Source organism: Heterodontus francisci, chromosome 7 (assembly GCF_036365525.1).
Source record: "Heterodontus francisci isolate sHetFra1 chromosome 7, sHetFra1.hap1, whole genome shotgun sequence".
Lineage (NCBI taxonomy): Eukaryota > Metazoa > Chordata > Chondrichthyes > Heterodontiformes > Heterodontidae > Heterodontus > Heterodontus francisci.
Window position 1 is genome coordinate 53,243,568 of NC_090377.1, and position 17,153 is coordinate 53,260,720.

The 17,153-nt window shown below is 39.8% G+C and overlaps 1 protein-coding gene across 1 annotated transcript in view; it reads right to left on the minus strand.

Annotated features, from left to right (window-relative positions):
- LOC137371989 (xin actin-binding repeat-containing protein 2-like) overlaps positions 1–17,153 on the minus strand; it is a 129,165-nt gene that overhangs the window by 15,695 nt on the left and 96,317 nt on the right. The window contains exons 6-10 of the mRNA XM_068035206.1: positions 15,762–15,764; positions 15,368–15,443; positions 13,579–13,694; positions 6,197–12,925; positions 3,370–6,109 (exon numbers count right to left, since the gene is read on the minus strand). Of these exons, the coding sequence (XP_067891307.1) occupies positions 3,370–6,109; positions 6,197–12,925; positions 13,579–13,694; positions 15,368–15,443; positions 15,762–15,764 (9,664 nt within the window). The remainder of the gene's footprint in view (positions 1–3,369; positions 6,110–6,196; positions 12,926–13,578; positions 13,695–15,367; positions 15,444–15,761; positions 15,765–17,153) is intronic.

Genomic DNA, 17,153 nt, shown 5'->3' on the forward strand with positions numbered 1-17,153 from the left:
CCCAATATGAAGAGTAGATCATACAGTTACAATGTAAGCTACAACCTCATACAGACTTCAGCATTGGCAGTAGCCCATCAAACATTTTATTTTCATATAAGATAAGACAGGAATGTCCAATCTTTTTGATCTGTTGAAAAATCAGTGAGTAGGCTAGATGATTACATAGAAATATATGAGTGCCAGTTGGTAGCAGATTCAAATACTTTCATAGACAAAGATTCAAACCCCCATACATAAAACTTATGATACCCACATAGACCAAAAAGTGAGACTGCCCACATATAACTTTATACTTTTCACACATAAAATGCGAAATCCTGTCAACACAAAAAGTGAAACCCTTTTACACAAATTCTCCCCAATACACAAAAGTTCAAGCCTTTCCACTCTTCCCACCATGCTTAGCCCCATCTTTCCTTCTGTCCTCATTCTCACCCTCCCTACTTGCCATAATTTCATTCTTGTTCTTCTCTACCTATCTTTTTCCTCTTAGATCCAAGGAAGATGCATATAAATTTGCCAGAAAAAACAACAGACCTGAGGATTGGGAGCAGTTTAGAATTCAGCAAAGGAGGACCAAGGGATTGATTAAGAAGGGGAAAATAGAGTACGAGAGCAAGCTTGCGGGGAACATAAAAATTGACTGTAAAAGTTTCTATAGGTATGTGAAGAGAAAAAGATTAGTGAAGACAAATGTAGGTCCCTTACAGTCAGAAACAGGGAATTTATTATGGGGAACAAAGAAATGGCTGACCAACTAAGTGCATGCTTTGGTTCTGTCTTCACAAAGGAGGACACAAATATCATAGCAGAAATGTTGGGGAACACAGGACTTAGTGAGAGGGAGGAACTGAAGAAAATCAGTATTAGTAGAGAAATGGTGTTGGGGAAATTGATGGGACTGAAGGGCAATAAATCCCCAGGGCCTGATAATCTACATCCCAGAGTACTTAAGGTAGTGGCCCTAGAAATAGTGGATGCATTGGTGGTCATCTTCCAAGATTCTATAGACTCTGGAACAGTTCCTACAGATTGGAGGGTAGCTAATGTAACCCCACTATTTAAAAAGGGAGGTAGAGAGAGAGCAGGGAATTATAGACCAGTCAGCCTGATGTCGGTAGTGGGGAAAATTCTAGAGTCCATTATCAAAGATTTTATAGCAGAGCATTTAGAGAACAGTGGTAGAATCGGGCAGAGTCAGCATGGATTTACGAAAGGGAAATTATGCTTGACAAATCTACTAGAATTCTTCGAGGATGTAACTAGCGGAGTTGGTGAGGGGGAGCCAGTGGATGTGGTTTATTTGGACTTTCAGAAGGCTTTTGACAAAGTCCCATATAACAGATTAGCATGTAAAATTAAAGTGCATGGGATTGGGGGTAGTGTATTGCGATGGATAGAAAATTGGTTGGCAGACAGGAAACAAAGAGTAGGGATAAATGGGTCTTTTTCTGAATGGCAGGCAGTGACTAGTGGGGATCGGTGTTAAGACCCCAGCTATTCACAATATATATTAATGATTTAGATGAGGGAACCAAATGTAATATTACCAAATTTGCAGATGACACAAAACTGGGTGGGAGGGTGAGTTGTGAGGAGGATGCAGAGAGGCTTCAGGGTGATTTGGACAAGTTGAGTGAGTGGGCTAATGCATGGCAGATGCAGTACAATGTGGATAAATGTGAGGTTATACACTTTGGTAGCAAAAACAGGAAGGCAGACTATTACCTGAATGGTTATAACCTGAGAGAGGGGAATATGCAGCAAGACCTGGGTGTTCTCGTACACCAGTTGCTGAAGGTAAGCATGCAGGTGCAACAGGCGGTAAAAAAGGCAAATGGTATGTTGGCATTCATAGCGAGAGGATTCGAGTACAGGAGCAGGGATGTCTTGCTGCAATTATACAGGGCCTTGGTGAGACCACACCTGGAATATGGTGTGCAGTTCTGGTCTCCTTATCTGAGGAAGGATGTTCTTGCTATAGAGGGAGTGCAGCGAAGGTTTACCAGACTGATTCCTGGGATGGCGGATCTGACGTATGAGGAGAGATTGAGTTGGTTGGGTTTATATTTGCTGGAGTTCAGAAGAGTGAGGGGGAGGATCTCATAGAAACCTATAAAATTCTAACAGGACTGTTCAGGGTAGATGCAAGAAGGATGTTCCTAATGGTGGGGGAGTACAGAACCAGGGGTCACAGTCTAAGGATACGGGATAAACCTTTCAGGACTGAGATGAGGAGAAATTTCTTCACCCAGAGAGTGGTGAGCCTGTGGCATTCGTTATCACAGAAAGCAGTTGAGACCAAAACATTGTATGTTTTCAAGAAGGAGTTAGATATAGCTCTTGTGTCTAAAGAGATCAAAGGGTATGGGGCGAAAGTGGGAACAGGTTACTGAGTTGGATGATCAGCCATGATCATAATGAATGGCAGAGCAGGCTTGAAAGGCTGAATGGCCTACTCCTGCTCCTATTTTCTATGTTTCAATGTTTCCCGAAGCATGAAAAATGGGAAGCTTCAGTCTAATCTCTTTAAACGTCCTAGGCTGCCACTTAAGGGCCTTTGCCTGCTTCCATGGGGATTTTACCCGTGGCAATCGGGCGACCTGGAGATGTAAAAGGCCGCCCAGTGAAACCTGGTGGCCTCTCAGCGCACTGGGTGGAGGGGGCCCAGACAACGGGCACAAGGTGCCCGATTGAAGGCCACCCCCACTTCCCCAACTATCCCCAGGACCTGAAACATCCCCCTTTCCCCCCAAATGACCATCCTTGCCTCGCCAGGGCCCGACCAATCAGCCCGGCGAGGCAACCCTAATTTACCTAGACTCCTGGCTCCATGTCCTTGGCTGGGCTGCAGACCCAGCAGTGGCCACTGCTCCCAGTGTCGCTGCTGGGACTAAGAGCTGCCGGCCTGTAAAATGCGGGCCGGGCAGAAGCGGGTTCGCCATCAACTTTTACGTTGGTGGCCAGCTCCCATCCGCCCCACGCAAAATCCAGCCCATTGTCCACTGCTCCGAAAGCACTCTATAGCATTCCCAACCAAGAGAGATTTCTTACAGCATTGTAACTTGTTGAGTTTGCCACTCAGTTGTCAAGTTAGCCTTACTAGTGGAAATATTTATCCTATAGCATTCTTACCCCAATGTTATTAACTAAGAAATCTCATTTGTTTTAGTTCAGTAATAGTATCAATGTTCAGATTCATCACAAGAAAAGTGTGATGAGTGTGAAATAAAGCAGCAAATCAATGAAGAAAAAATAGATTAGTATTATTTCCATTATAGTTTTTATGATATAAATATATGTATGATATTGTGTTTGTTAATTTAATTGCTTAAGTTTAATCTTCATGCTTTTCATGCAGATTACCAGTCAAAGCCATATCTTCATGAAGTATATCTTCTTGCCACCTAGTTTCACTGGTGTCTGAGATTTCGTAGCCAAGACTCCTGAAGACACGTTCACTTTCCTGCCATGTCTTTTGAAAATTCTTCAGCAATTCTTCTGGTGTATTATCAGCTGATATATCTAATATCTGTCCTGAAATTACATCGTCATAGGTTGGTGGTGCATGCCTGGAATCAATGCCTGAAAACATTTCAGAGTGCTGAATTCTAGTTCGGGAGCCAGTTGCTTCAGTTTCAAACTCATCCACGTGTGCAAACTGCTTGTTAATCGCTTCAGGATATAGCATGGATTGTGTTGATGCCTTAATTCCTTCCTTCACTTTCTGAGAATATTTAGATTTTTTCAAAGGTTTTCCACCTCCCTGGAGATATTCATGTTTTATAGGACTAGTAGTTTGCCCAGAGCTTTCAAACACAGGCTTGACAGATTTTATATCAAAAGTTGGGATTTCCTGAAACACAGTTTTTTTCCCAAATAGGTCTTCTTCACCATCACTTTCTAATCTTTCAGTAATTATGTCTGGGTCCTTTTGAAAATAAATTGTTTGATCTGGCACTTCAAATTTATGAACAAGTTCTGAAAGATCTACTTTCGGCATCTGACCTTTCTGCTTGCTAACAGCAGCCTCAGACTCCTCTGTGTCAGAGCCCAAACGTTCTGGAATGTCTATGGGATCCTTACGCATATACACTTTATTTTCTTCTGACCTTCTAGCCTCTTCAAACATTTCTGTTATATCCCTAACCGTAACAGACATTACAGGAGATTCGTGTTTAGGTAATATATCTGTAACTGGCGTGTCAATCTTTAACTGACGTCGAAGAGTTGCTGGTGATGGAATAATTTCTGACCTTTTTTCTGCTACCTGAACATGTGTAGGCTGCGTAGATTGTGAAATTCCATGTGACAGTTTTGCTGTAGTATCTTTAAGTTTGGCAAGCTGATCATAACGTTTACCTCTTGGTGGAGACGGTGATGTTGAAGAGGTGCGAATTCTGGATGTTGGCATCTCAGAGCTGCGGATTGGTAGTGGAGGTGTTAGTGTAGTTTCCCGTTGGACTGGGGATGGTGTACTGTATGCTTTCTGAGAAAGTGGTGGAGAGGGAATAGTTCTAAGAGGTGATTCTGTGCGCCTTGCTGTAGACTCAATAGTTATGTAAGAAGGGGATGGTGATGACATTCTTTTTGCTGGCGACTGGGTTCTCTGCTCTGCAAACCTAATTTCACTCAGCTGTTCTTTTCTACTTTCACATGCTTGTTCTTCTACATTGTTTTTTCCTAATTTATCTAATTTGCAAGAACCAATGCTTATCTTGGATATCTTCTGTGATGGTGAACTACAACCAAATGTTTCTTTTCCAGGTTTTAAACCGGATATAGAAATCAATGCTTTTTGTATTGATTCATCAAAATATGCAAGCTTTAGTAATGCTTTCTGTTTAATTTGTGTTAGTTCGTTTTTCATCTTTTGCAAATCATTCCCTTTGATAACCTTCATTGGGAATCCATAGCCATCTGTAAGCCATTTAGGAACCTTTTCCAAAAAGGCTTTTATTGCATTTATATCTATGCTGTCATTCTCTTTTTCAAACTGAATCAGTCTGAATAAAATGTTTTGCAGTTCCTCACGCTTTCGGTAACTATCACTAATTTCTTCATAATGACTTGTCACACCTTTATCAAATTCCTTTTCATGCACAGCAGTATTTCTACTTTCTTTGTTCTCCTGTTTTATGTAAGCAGGGACCAGCCCATGCTTACTAGCCACATTTTTCACATAACAAGCTTGCTCTTCCTTTGCCTGAAAGGACTCTTGTTCAGTTTTATGTTCAATCTGACTTTCTGAAATTATCATTTCCTTCACATGTGCCTGTTTGCCTAAAGACTTTTGATTAATTACTTGCATTGCTAAGTCATCTTTCTGTTGATCTTGTTTTCCTTGAATTGTTGGAAATGCCTCTTTCTGAGCCTTAACATGATGCTTCTGCATTTTTTCACTCTTTACTTCTTTGTCTATGGCCCCTTTTTCCTTCTTTTGTTGTACTTTCTGAGTTTCTTTTAAATGAACTGTATATGATTGTTGATTATGCTGTTGTACCGCTTTCTTATTTTTCACTTGATCTTGTGCCACATTTGTTGCAAGTGTTTGTGAAACAGTTGGCTTTTCAATGTTCTGATTACCTTCAGTTGCTGATTGGTAATATTCACCCAAATAATTATGTTGCTGAACAATAATGTTATGCTGCTCTTGTTTAGCCACATTCAGACAGTTGTTTTGTTTTATTTGAAACTGTTCAGTGGCAGTTTTCTCTTGACTTTTATTTTCTTCTGGTTTTGAAATTTGTTTTTGCTCCCTTTTGTATGACAGTGTACTTTCTTTTTTTTCTTGCATTATTTGACCCCCTTTAGGTAGCTGAATAGTTTTAACCTTAAATTTTGGCAGAGAAACTGATTGAGGCTTCAGATGACTATGTTGTTCTTGTGCCTTTATGTGTCTCTCTTTGTCGTGTTTAATCATTTCCAAGCCAATATCTTTTACTGAATCTTTAAATGCATTAAATATCGTTTCCTTATTACTCATCCCATCGGAAGAATATTTTAATATACGATGCAGTTGTTCTGAAGCAGCCTCCACTGCTGACTGGGAGCAAGAAACAGAAGACACTGTTTTTGTGGATATCTGATCTCCTGAAGCAGAGGACTCTGCTGGTTTTGGATAAACTTGATGCCCTGCAGCAGTGAGTTCTGCTGGTTTTGGATAATCTTGATGCTCCACAATAGTGGGCACTCTTGGTTTTGGATTAATCTGATGTTTTTCAACAGTAGGCATGTTTTCTGTTTCCATTACCTGACTAGTCAGATGATCATCAGCCAATGTGACTTCTGGCAAAACTGAAGGCTTCACTGTAAAACTATTTTCAGATCCTCCTTTATTTGGGCTTTTGGATACTGCTGCCACTTGCTTCCCCATATTTATGGGCCAAGCCATTTTAGCTGCTTTACTTTTTTCCATTTCTTCTCTCTCTTTCCTGTATTTTTCTTCAGCTATCATTAAAGGAGTTTTAAATTTTCTGGTATAAGGTTTAGGCTGTGGTTTTGCAGTTTCTGTTTTGGGTAAAGGATCTAGTGGCATAAAAGCTTTGCTAACAGCAGAAGGAGCCTGTACTTCCTTTTTCTGCGATAGCTTGCATACAGGCCTTATTACTGGTTGATCGAGGGGTGATTGTGTAGCCTGTGAACATGTTGAATGCTGAACAGGTTCATGTTGTTTCTCTTGTATGGGATCATGTTTCTGCTGTTGAATATCTAGCTTAGATGATATGGAATCCTCTGCTATAATTACATTTGGTTTTGAAATGAATGGTATGTTCTTCTTCGGTTGCTCTTTTGGTTTGATAGATTCAAGGTTTGGCATTTTTGGTGAAGACTGTAACTTTGAGGTCTTATTAATGACTTTCCTTTGTTGGGAAGGTGATTGGGGAAGGGATGGTGTTGGTGGCAGTAAATTTAAATCAGACTGTGAAAGAGATGGAGGAAGATGTCCTGCTACGAACTTTTCCTGGACAAGAGGTATAATCGGAGTAATAGGGGGAGGGGGTGGAGGAGGAAGAGGAGAAGGAGGGAGTTCAGTTTCATATATCTCTGATTTTATCTGGACTAATGGCGGTGGTGGTGGTGGTGGTGGGAGAGGAAACATTTGACCATCTTCTTCTATATATGAAGGAGGAGGAGGAGGAGGAAGAGCAAGTTCAGCATCAGAAGATAGCAGAGTTGGTGGCAGTAGTGGCGGCGGTGGAATTGAAAATTGAACCACTGGCATACTCTTCTTGTCCATTTTTACATGGCTTAATCCTTTCTTTCTAGTAGTTTGAGTTTTAACATCCATCCTGCTTGTAGGCATTCTTAATTTTTCAAATGAAGGAGTTCCAGATATGATCGTAGGTACAAGTTCTTTACTTACTACCTGACTAAGGTCATCAACAGTTTTATGCAACTCTTTGTTACTTTTTATTTCCTGTTTACTTTTTACATCATATTCCATAATTGATTGTGATGTAAAAGTCTGAACTGTTTGATTGGATACCTGTGCAATTTCCTGAAGAATACTTGTTCCCTGAATGGGTTGAGAGTTCATGACTTGTGTAACTGCTGTATCAACATCTGTACAAATCTCAGTATTTGGTATTTCCATAACCTCAGAAGTTCTTGGAGACTGGAAGGAGTTCTGACCAGCTGTTGAGACTGTAACCTTCTGTTTAGCCATTTGTCTGTCAACTGAACCAAAGGTTCCTTTTACCTTGTGTGTATTATATTTATTATCTATGGACTTGCTTCTGGTTGCTTGTACACTTTGAGCACCACTATGTTTAGATGTCATCCTGGGACTGTGTACATCTGAGATCTTCTTTATGTCTTTGTTAATAACTTCATATACATTATATTGATGTTGCTTATCAGGTGGTAAAAGATATTGAAGTTCCTCTTGTGTATCTCTTTTCACTGAATCATCAGCTTTCATATTAATGCTTTTAGTACCCTCATGTTGTTCGATATTCAATTTTGTCCGTATTGTGTTTTTTTTAATATCCATCTTACTTTGTTCTTGAATTGCTAAAAGAGATTTTATGGAACCATGTGCACCTCCTTTATGGTCAATATTCTTTGCAATAGCTATCAGTTTCTGGCCTTCCTGATGGTTTTTAATAGTATTTTGAATGGCTCCTATTTCACTAGCCTGAGGTTGAACCTTCTGTTCTGATGACTTCTGTAGATTTTGGATAGTAATGTTTACATCCCCTTTATTGTTCATCCGATGTTCCACTTTCTTTTCGGAAGCTGCTTCTAATAAATTTCTCATTGAAGATTGAAGGTCAGCTCTCAATATAATTTCTTTTTCAGCCTGCTTCATTTTGCTTTCTGCTTCACCCAAACGTTTTGAAGTATAGTGGACGTCACTAGGCATCATATCTTCCTCGCCTACTTCAACCCTGGTATTTACTGACTTTTCTGGAGAATTTAGATTGCCTTTAATGTCTCCTGGAATAACATTAAACTTTTCAACATGTTTTTTCTGAGATTTTGCTGCTTCAAGAGATTTTAGAGTTGCAGATAAATTACCACGTACAACTTCTTCCTTTTCTACTAGTGTGGGTTGATTTATGGCCTGGTTCAGTGAATTCAAAGCTGCTTTTAAATTGCCTCGTATGATTTCTTCTTTTTCTACATTGGCAGATATATTTTGCCTTTCAGTCATAAAAGTCAGCACAGCATTTTGGACATCACCAGATAAAATTTCAGACTCTGCAACTGTACGTTCAATTTGCATTTGCTGCTGCTTAAGCATTTGTTTGGCACCCTCAACATCTCCATGTATTATTTCCTCAGACTTCTGTTGAACCATAGCGGTTTCATCAGTTCCCTGCTGAAGTAGTTTAAGATAATCCAATGCTCCAGACTCAATACAAGTTGTGTAAAACTGAACATTTCCTTTTTCAGTGTCATTTACTTTAACTTTCTGTGAAAGTTCACTGCTCAGAGAAATAGTTATAAGCTTATCAATTGCAGCTTGTATATCACCTTTTATGACTTCACCTTGCTGAACTTCGGTATCATCCATTCTGTTGAGAAGAGAATAAATTGTCATTCTAACATCCCCTTTCTCACTCTCTTGAATCAGAATCCCCTTTTTTGCAGAGTTGTCACAACTTAAAAGATTGTTGATAACTTGCTGAATATCACAACCAATTATTTTTTCTTTTTCTACATTAATATCTGTTGTCCTTTTAAAAAGCTGTGCTGTTGTCAAATTAACATTCCCTTTTTCATTAGAGTCTATAGTGATTCCCTTTTCAGTAGATTCATTTTTGTTTAGTAATTCCATCATTATTTTTTGTAGATCTCCTCTGACAATCTGTTCTTTTTGTATCTTTGGGGATGTTTGGTTCAAAAGTTGATATTTTGCCATTCTGACATCTCCAACCTCATCTGCTTCAATGAGGATTCCTTGGGATTGGACAAGTTTGCAGTCATAAAGTGACTTAAGGGTTTCTTCAATATTTTTTCCCATTATTTCTGGCCTCTCTACTGGACTTTCATTGAATTGGTGCAACGGTGTAGTTTCAAAAAGCCAGGTCGTAGTTTTGACATCCATTTGTGGAATTTCTTCTTGAAGTATTTTTACATTTGTATCATTACTTTCCTTTATGCTGTCCAATGGTTGCTTTTCAAAAAGCCAAATGGCCTGTTTTACGTCACCTTTTTGTACGTCTTCTCGTTCAACTGTCTTAATCTTTTTATATTCTGAATCTTCCCCTTTTATCTCATCAATGGTATGCGATTCAAAAAGCCAAGTGGCAGTCCTTACGTTACCATGCTGTATTTCACTGACACTCACTGTTCTAATGTATTTCTGATCAAGATCTGATTCGAATAGTTGAGTACTTGATCTCACATCACCACCTTGCACATCACAAACTGTTTTCAGGATTACTTTCTCATGATCTGCAATTTTGTCCAGTGGCTGTGTTTCAAATCTCCATCGTGCAGAAGTAACGTCTCCTTTTTGAATATCTTCCTGTGTCACAGCTTTGATCACATATACTTCATCAGTTTCTTTAATTAAATCTAGTGGCTTAGTTTCAAACAGCCACCTGGTGCCCCGCACATCTCCACTAATCACTTCCTCCTTCCGAACAGTCGTTACTTCATGATAACATCCTTCTTTATCTTTGATGGCATACAATGGCTGAGTTTCAAACAGCATAGTGTAGTTTTTAACATCTCCTTTTTCTCTTTGTTCGTTACTAAATTTTTTGAGGTCTGTAGTCTCGGAAGATTCTTCCTTAATCTGATCCAGTGAATAGGTCTCAAAAATAAAACGCCCTTTACCAACATCCCCACCCTGAACATCTGTGATTTTGCGGAGAATCGCTTGCTCTTCGACATTTTCTTTTATAGCATCTATTGGATGGTTTTCAAAAAGCCAAGTGCAATTAATAACATTACCTTTCTGAATATCTTCTGCTGTCATAGATCTAATCTTTTTCAACACCTCTTCTGAACTGGAGTTTATCGAATCAAGAGACTTATTTTCAAAGATCCACTTCTTGCGAGATACATCCCCTGATTGAATATCTATCTTAGTTACCCGCCTAAATTCTTCATTCTCTCCTTGTATATTTCCCAGAGGTTCAGTCTCAAACAGAAAGCGGGCCATTTGTACATCACTTCCCTGGATGTCTTCCCGCTGTACTGTACGCATTGTTAGAATTGTTTCTGAATTATCTTTTATGGCATCTAAAGGCTGAGTTTCAAATAACCAAGTACAAGTTTTTACATCTCCTTTCTGGATCTCATCTACTTCATTTTTAATGTCGACTTTTTCATAGAGCGTATCCATTGGTTGTGTTTCAAACAACCATCTGCAAATTTGTACATCTCCTTTAACATCATCACATTGCTTTGCTACAATTTCTTCATCTTCTACATTGCTAAAATATTTGATAGCATCAAGCGGCTGTGTTTCAAAGAGCCACTTAGCTGTCTTCACATCACCAGATTGTATTTCTTCTTTGGATATCCCCTTGATGATTTGAAACTTCTGAATACTTTCATCAAACTGATCAATAGGGGTTGTCTCAAACATCCATCTACAAGTTCGAACATCACCCCTCACAATTTCTTCTCTCCTCACCGTTTTAACCTCATGATAGTGTCCAGCACTATCCTGAACAGCATATAGAGGAGTTGTTTCAAATAAAATTCTATTTGACATTACAGCACCACTAGCCACACCATCCACTTGAATCTTTTTAGATTCATCAGTGTTACTTAAATTCATTGTTTCAAACATCTGTCTGTAATTGCTGACATCACCTTTTGTGATTTCTTCTAGCTGAATTGTTTTTGTATATTTTTCTTTCTCCTCCCCAATCATCTCAAGTGGTTGGGTTTCAAAAATCCATGTTTGGTGTCTCACGTCCCCTTTTTCCTCTTCAGATGCAAGCATATATTTATGCTTTGCTACATCTGGGCTGTCCTTTAAAGCATCCATAGGAATAGTCTCAAACAAGTGTTTTGTTGAACGCACATCACCTCCTATTATTTCTTCAGTTTCTATAGGTCTTGCATTGTCATTGTCTTTAAGTAAGTCAAATGGTTGGGTTTCAAAAATCCAGCAATGTCTGCTAACATCAGCGCCTTGTATTTCTTCTTTATATTTGACAGAAGTGTCTGTTTCTGACTGTTCTTTGATGCTGTCTAGGGAATGTGTTTCAAACAACCATTTAGCCCTGTTCACACCACCTTGATTAACTTCCTCCCTAGAGATACCACATACAACTTTTATACTTGAAACATCCTTGTGAATCGTATCTAAAGGTTTTGTCTCAAACAGCCAAAGTGCAGTTCTTACATCTCCTCTTTCAATCTCCTCTCTTTTGACAGTTTTGATTTCTAGCACTTGACCAGACTGATCCCTAATAACATAGAGAGGTTGAGTTTCGAACAATTTTGTTGTTTTCTTCACATTTCCTTTAATTTCTTCAATTTCAGTTTTCAGATGCAGGCAGTTCATTTCATCCACTGAATCCAAATGCCCAAGTGTATCAAGGGATTGAGTTTCAAATAAATATCTGGCAGTTTTAACATCACCAGCAGTAATGTCATTTGTGACAGAAGTCTCTTTTGCTTGCTCACTTTCTTGGTGAATCTTATTCATTAAATCAAGTGGCTGTGTTTCAAACAACCAGGTGGCAGTGCGGACATCTCCTCTTGCTAATTCAGGGATCTCACCAGTGGTTTCTGTAGATTCTGGAGAACTTACACCATGTGCATCAATGGCTTGTGTCTCAAACATCCATGCTGTGTACTTCACATCACCTCCTGCTATCATTTCTTGTTGCGAAATGTATTTTACATTGCTTTGGTCAGGGGATTCATCCTTGATAGAATCTAATGGTTGAGTCTCAAACATCCAGCGCATGGACTGTACCTCTCCTTTAAGGATCTCATCCCATTCTAAATACTCTCTTTCTGGGCTCATACATTTTTGGGGGCTGTGGCCGGTGTGTTCAAAAACATACTTAGCCTGCTGCACATCTCCCATGACATCATTATTTTTAGTTTCATTTGTCACAATCTCACTGATCTCTTGCATTAATTCCTTTTCCAGGTTCTTTCTCACCCCTGGATTGATATGCTTATACAACCGTTTTAGCTCATAAAGATTTCTTTGCTTTGAATACAGTTCCTTAGGAATGACTTGTTTTGTTGAAGAAAGAGGATGTTCGGGAGATTGTGAAAAATAAGTTATTTCTGATGGTGTATTTAGTAAATCTGGTGGTGGAGGAGGGAATTCTTCCATGCTTCCATGGTTACTGGAGCTGACAGAAACTGAAGCAGCTGTACTGTCTATTTTTCCTAATGATGTAGCTTCAGAAATCTTGACTGCTGTTGTGGCGATGTTGGAAGTAGAAACAACAGGAAGCCACTGCATCTCTTGGAGGTTATGCTCTGTCTTAATGAAAAAGTCAATATTCATGTTGAACTATGCATAGTTTTTGTTGCTGTTTCTGAACATGCAGTTTAGAAGTCTGCTTAAATCAGCTTTCATGCAATGCAATGTCAACACACCATCTTCATTATATTCCACCAAACGTATTTCAGTGTCACAATGCAATTTTAACAAAAAAAGGAACTGTTTTGTAATAATATTTTGTTTCTTCAAGTTGCTTCTCTGCTGCAGATTTTAAAGATTGATTCCATTATTTGATGGTAGTCATAATTAAGGAAGCCAAGTGATGTAAAAGTGATTTCTTACCTTTCTGTTTTCTTCAAAATATCCTTAATTTCTCCACAATGGTTCCTTTTCATTCCTAATTGTATGACTTAGTGGAACAAAAAATACTTTACATAGGGGCAGATTATGAAAGGGGATATAATATTTACAAGATGATGGGAAGTGGAAAATATAATGATGTGCAGCAGAGAAAGAAATGTTAAAGAATTAGAAAAAAGCAAGACATAAAGTTAGAAAAAGTCCACTTTTGCAAACGAAGACTCTGCATTTCAAATGTCATTTCTTGGATTTATATGTTTTACCAGTAGGCAAACAATGTTAATGGTCATTGCTGTCAACATGCACACATTCAAGAACACAGCAATATATACCTTAATCTTTTTGGTGGTGTTAGTTGCCATTTGGGTGGGCTGAGCCGATTTTTCAAACTGCTGTTTTAACATCTGAGTGGAGACTTGCGGCGTCTCATCTTCAGTCACTGCATCCACTTTTCAAGTGTAAAAGAAATATATGAAAAACATTTTTAGAATGGAAGGAGAAAGCAAAATACAATCTCCTCCAAACTCCCAATTGACACACCATATTTATTCTATGTTTTTTAACAAAATCCCTTCACAGATACTATCAATGCCCCTTACAGACTAACCTGCCAGAAGCCAAACTTGAATGAAAGAAAATAGGAATTCAGTCTATTTTTTCTAATTACACAAAAATCAATACTACATTCCCAGGTGAATGATGCAGTATATCTTTAAGTAAAATATCAGAAGTCAAACTTATTATCCTTTCTCTTAATTAACATACAGCCCCACCACACATCTGTATACATAGCATCAATGTTAACTCTAGAGTAAACTTACTTTTAACAATATGGAAAAATCTCCCCAATGCCCAATACTGACACATGAATATACTCTGAGAATTTTCTTCGATCTTCTGCTCCCCACCATAACTTTGACATAAAACGCATTTACACATGTAAATATATCTCTCGCAAAATTATGGTGGTGGAACAGGAGAAACCTAACATAATTCTCAGCAATACAGATTAAAGTTATGCGTTCAACTTCTGGGGTGTGCCATATTATTTGACCCCAGTTGGGAAAGCAGTTGAATGATAAAATTAGCCTCAGTACCTTGGAATAAGCAGGAGGAAAATCAGTCACGGTTCTTGCTTCAGATTGCTGACAACTAGGGACGGCACAGTGGTGCAGTGGTTAGCACCGCAGCCTCACAGCTCCAGGGACCCGGGTTCAATTCTGGGTACTGCCTGTGCGGAGTTTGCAAGTTCTCCCTGTGACTGTGTGGGTTTTCGCCGGGTGCTCCGGTTTCCTCCCACCGCCAAAGACTTGTAGGTGATAGGTAAATTGGCCATTGTAAATTGCCCCTAGTGTAGGTAGGTGGTAGGGAATATGGGATTACTGTAGGGTTAGTATAAATGGGTGGTTCTTGGTCAGCACAGACTCGGTGGGCCAAAGGGCCTGTTTCAGTGCTGTATCTCTAAATAAATAAATAAAAAAAATAACTACCCCCTTATTTGAATGCTAACATTTAGAAATATTGGGTGAGAATAGGATCAAGCTTAATTGTGATGGCTTCTATAGCCAAATACCCTGATCAGGGTTAAAATAAGAAATAGCTGCTTGGACAAGGTACAGGAGAGCTAATGGATCCTATGGAATCTTACCCTAACAATAGTGCATTCAAGGGAGCCAAGGAGAAAAGGGGAGAAATTAGAAGCATTATTCAGTACCTTTCAGATACAATCAACAATAATTCATAGTATTAGACATTTGCCTTTCACCTCTTTTGCCTAGTTCCAAATTTCTCTCAATCTTCTCTTCTGTAAGGAGAACAGCCCAAGCTTCTCTAATCTCAGCTGCAATATCCAATCCCTCCCTGCTGCTACATCACACTACCATCCCAAGAAAGGATGGAAGTTCTAGGCTAAAGGATTCTGTGCATATGTAGCGCCATTTTGAGAGTTATGTGTTAATTGGCACCACGCTTTGGTTGTCAATTTTTATTGAATTTAGTATGAGTTTGAGTTGTTAGTGGTTTATGAAAGTTTGAAGTTCAAAGTAATTTAACTTGAAGCACATAGCATAAGTAAACTAATGCAATGGTACCCATGCTTATAATATAATTCTATGCACTTACCACTGAAATCATTGAAGTGATTTTCAAAGTTGCCCACCATACTTGACAGATGAGTATTCTGCTCAATAACAGAAGCCTGCAGAAACACATCAAGTTTACTGGTACTGAATCCATTAGGATGCAGAAACACATCAAATATGTAACAATCATATGGTCTAGATATTGAAGGCATTTTAAACGGTCACTAGCCAAAAGCAATTCTCATTTATAAAGCAGTACTGTATTTTATAAAGTGAAATCACTGATGCACACAAGCTATTTGTTACAAAAGCAAAGTCCTACATATGCTGAAAATCTGAAATAATAACAGAAAATGCTGGAAATACTCAGTAGATCTAGCAGCATCTGTGAAGAGAGAAATGGAGTTAATGGGTCTCATTTTATCTTAACAGACCTGCTTACAGAGGGGGGACTGGTAGCGTGTCGGGAACCTGTTTGGTTCAGGAGCAGCATTAGCATCCCACTTCTGACCAATCAGATAGGGCGGGCAGGATGGCATGCCAAATATGTCAAAGGAAGGATTTCTAGTTAAAAGGGACTCTGGCAGGAGTCAGAATGGCTGGACTGTGTGCTGATTCCTGAGGCTTCAGTATCCACTGGAATGGAAAGGAGACCTGGGAAGGCTGTTCCCTGGACTTTTGCCTCTTAGCTGGACAGGAATTCGTTGGTGTGTGCGGCGGGCTTTGCGTGGCTTTTTAACTGAGCTGTGACATAGCATCCGGCTTCCGGGTTTCCTGACCAATCAAAAAGGTTTTTGTTAATTCGTTTGTGGGATGTGGGCGTTGCTGGCTAGGCCCACATTTATTGCCCATCCCTAATAGCCCTTAAGAAGGTGGTGGTGAGGGTGAGTGGTGTGGTGTGCCAAATCTGTCAAAGGAAGGATTTATAACTAAAGAGACCCTGACATGGGTCAGAAAGGCTTAACTGGATATGGAATCCTGAGGCTACAACAACCACCGGCATGGAAAGGACGACTAGGAAGGCTGCTCCCCCCACCACATGGGTCTCTCACTCTTACCTGGAGGTCCTGCTGCGGGATTTAAGGGACTGCAGTGAGGTGATCCTTCCCAAGGATTCCAGGAAGAGGCCAGCTTCTCAAACCAAGCAGGCATGGATGGAAGTGGCTGAGGAAGTGAGCAGCAGGAGTGTGGTCCCTTGAACTTGGAGACAGTGCCCCATGAGGTTCAAGGACCTCAGGATGGCAAGAAAGGTGAGCGGCATAATGCTTCCAGGTGCCAAGCCCACACTCTGACATTCCAGGGGGCAGGTGGTGGGGGGAGGCTTCCAGTGATATGTACCTTGACGGCCACTGACAATGCATGCCCACTTAGTCCACTGGGAAGGAGGTCTTGTTCCAAGAGGCAACAATTTGACTTGAAAGCTTGAAAGTCCTGTGGAGTGGCATGTGCCCATCTCGCCCCATTTCTCTGCCTCTCCCTGGAGTTCTGTGCTGTCTTCTTCTGCAAGTTGTGTGAATTGTGTGGAGAGGAGCGAAGGACAACATTTGTGGTGGGTGACTGTGAGGCATGGGTGTGATATGGCACAAAGATGAGGGTGAATCTGAGTGTTAGAGTCATAGAGTCATAGAGTTAAACAACACTGAAACAGGCCCTTTGGCCCATTGTGTCTGTGCCAACCATCAAGCACTGAACTATTCTAGTCCCATTTTCCAGCACTTGGCCCGCAGCCTTGTATGCTATGGCGTTTCAAGTACTCATCTAAATACTTCTTAAATGTTGTGAGAGTTCCTGCCTCTACCACCCCTTCAGGCAGTGTATTCCAGATT